This window comes from Myotis davidii, unplaced genomic scaffold, assembly GCF_000327345.1.
Source record: "Myotis davidii unplaced genomic scaffold, ASM32734v1 scaffold479, whole genome shotgun sequence".
Lineage (NCBI taxonomy): Eukaryota > Metazoa > Chordata > Mammalia > Chiroptera > Vespertilionidae > Myotis > Myotis davidii.
In genome coordinates, this window is record NW_006289825.1 from 486,208 (window position 1) to 488,788 (window position 2,581).

The window sequence follows — 2,581 nt, forward strand, 5'->3', positions numbered from 1 at the left end:
AATTTGGAACCCCACTTGGCACATGAGGAAACTGAAGCCCATAAAGGCTGAGTAGTGACCCTCAGCCTGACCACCCAGTTAGCCCGGGTTGGGGGAAGCTGAGAAGAGGACCCTTTCCTGCTAGTCCCTGGGGCTCTACAGGGTGAGATCACTGCAGTGTGTCCCTGGTGACAAGGGGCTAGGCCACTATGGGAGCCACCCTCTGCTTCCCACATTCCCTGGGCTGACTGGAGTCCCTGCAGGAAAGACTTGGATCATGGGCTTTGGTGGAGGCATCACAGGGACTGCACAGATGCCAGGAGTTTCTGCACGCCTGGGGATGGGGTAGCTGTCAGAGAATCTGATGGTGGAAATCAGCTCAGACTTTTAGAGGAGGGGGTAGGCAAATGGGAGGGGGGGGCAGACAGAAGGATGGATGGGAAGAGGGGGAACCTGGAGGGAGGAGAGTAGGTATGGCCCCAGACAGTACCTTGAGCTTGGACAGCAGGGGCCCAGGTGCCTATGAAGCAGGTCATTAGGCAGGCCAGGAGCCACAAGTTCATGGTGCAGATTTGTTCTCCTCCTCCTGATCCTTGAGGGATAACAGGGGAGGTGGGAGGGGGGTAAGAAGGACACCAAATGGACAGTAGCAGGCACTGGGAACAGCCCCCTCCCATCTCAAGCCAGGACCCTCTGCAAGGGAGGCAGGCAGCACAGGATTGGGCCAAGTCGTTCCTGGGAGATCAGCTGCTGGTCTCGGTTGCAGCGAGGGGAAACTTACCAAAGCCTACGGGGCTCCTGGTGCCTCTGGAGTATGTGGCAAGCTCTCCTGCCCACTAGCCAGCAGGTGTTCTCGCTTTATAGATGGAGCCCCACCCTGCACCACCTGTCCTCCACCCTCTTCCTCCTCCTCATCTGCTCTCCCACTCCACCTCCAGGCTTCTCACTCCTGCCCCGCCCTCCTCTCTTCTCCTGTTTCTCTTTCTAGCTCCTTTCTCCGAGGTCAGGACACAAATGAAGGGAGTTGGGGGCAACTGGGGATGAGAGGATCCAAATCAGGAGACAATGACTCCCTCAACTAACTACTCAGATGTGGAACCGACAGGGGTTTGGCTTCCTTGGCAATAAGAGGCTGAAGATGCATGCAGATGGACAGCCCAGCCCTGCCAGGCCACTTGAAGGCTGGCTACCCTGTGACCCCCCACGACTTCCTTCCCTATCCCAGGCCTCTCAGCCAGCACCCTGCTTTCTCCCTGAAGGACCCTTTCTCCTCCTCCTATTCCCTCTCCTCTCAAACACCTGGGTGGCTTCTTGTGGACAGGTGTCAGGCTGCCTAGAGCCCAGGAAACAGACTTCACCTCTGCTCCCCACTCCCAAGCCACCTGTTCTCTTGGGACCCTGACTTCACATGGCTTTTCTCTCCTTCCACACAATGGGGTGACTTATGTCACAGAAATGATCTGGTGTTGAGAACAGGCAAATCTATAGAAACAGAAAGTAAAATTAGTGGTTGCCATGGGCTGGGAGGAGGGGAGACTGAGTGACTGCCAACGGGTTGTTGGTGGTGTGTTGTTTTTTTGTTTGTTTGTTCTGAAGTTAGATAGTGGTGAGCACCCAGCGACTCTGAGAAGACAGTAAACACTACAGAATGGGCCACTTGCAATGGGTGCAACATACATATGTGAATTTTATCGAATATTCTTGAAAATAATCTCAATAAAACTATTAACTACAACAAATGGATGTTCTGGTTTTGGAAGAAGTCAGGAGCCCCATGTAGCCACACCACCAGGAATAAACGCCACACTAGTAGTGCTATAGAAGACCGGGAAAAAACCGAGCAATGCTCAAGAAATGGAGTTACACTGCTTTATTATGCCTGTGGTCTTAGTGGAGTCACCTCCAAAAAAAAATCTGAGCCAAAAACATGGAGGAAGCTTTACCTTTTTATATCTTTCCAGCCCTTTGTCTCCCAAATAAGAGTTTTTCCAGACCTTCTGCAGACTTTACAAAGAGCTCTATGTAAGTCATTTTTGCAGGCAGCTTGTAATCTTGAGCACAGCACAACTAAGTAGATAACTAACAGGCACCTGGTATGGGGGTGGATAGAAACAGCAGCAGAGCGGCTTGCAAGGTCAGACAGTTGAATTCATAGAACAAGACTATTTATGCAAAGTGGAAAATTCAAACAGCAGTTTTTACAAATAGAGGTTAATATATTATAGAGAGCATTAGCCTTTAGCCTTCTCAGTAGGCATCTCTTCTTTCCCTGGGTTCTATGGCCCAGCTGAAATAGGGATGCGGGTGGGGGAGGGAAGATGGGGTGCAGGTAGGGGAAAGGGAGCTCTGCAGAGCACTCACAACTGATCGCTTTTAACTTTTTAAAAAATGTTTTTATTGATCTTAGAGAGAAAAAGAAATAGAAACATCAATGAGAGAGAAACATGAATTGGCTGCCTCCTGAATGCCCCCTGCCAGGGATCGAACCCGCAACCCGGGCATGTGCCCTGACAGGGAATCAATCTGATGGCCTCTTGGTGCAGGGGTCGATGCTTAACCACTGAACCCCGGCTGCTTTTACCTTTTAGTTTCCGGCATTATT

At 51.0% G+C, this 2,581-nt stretch overlaps 1 protein-coding gene across 1 annotated transcript in view; it reads right to left on the reverse strand.

Annotated features, from left to right (window-relative positions):
- The window catches only part of CCL25 (chemokine (C-C motif) ligand 25), a 3,334-nt gene extending 2,765 nt beyond the window's left edge, over positions 1–569 (reverse strand). Inside the window, exon 1 of the mRNA XM_006762678.2 lies at positions 470–569. Within this exon, the coding sequence (XP_006762741.1) occupies positions 470–542 (73 nt within the window). The 5' untranslated portion in view covers positions 543–569. The remainder of the gene's footprint in view (positions 1–469) is intronic.
- Between the last annotated feature and the right edge of the window lie 2,012 nt (positions 570–2,581).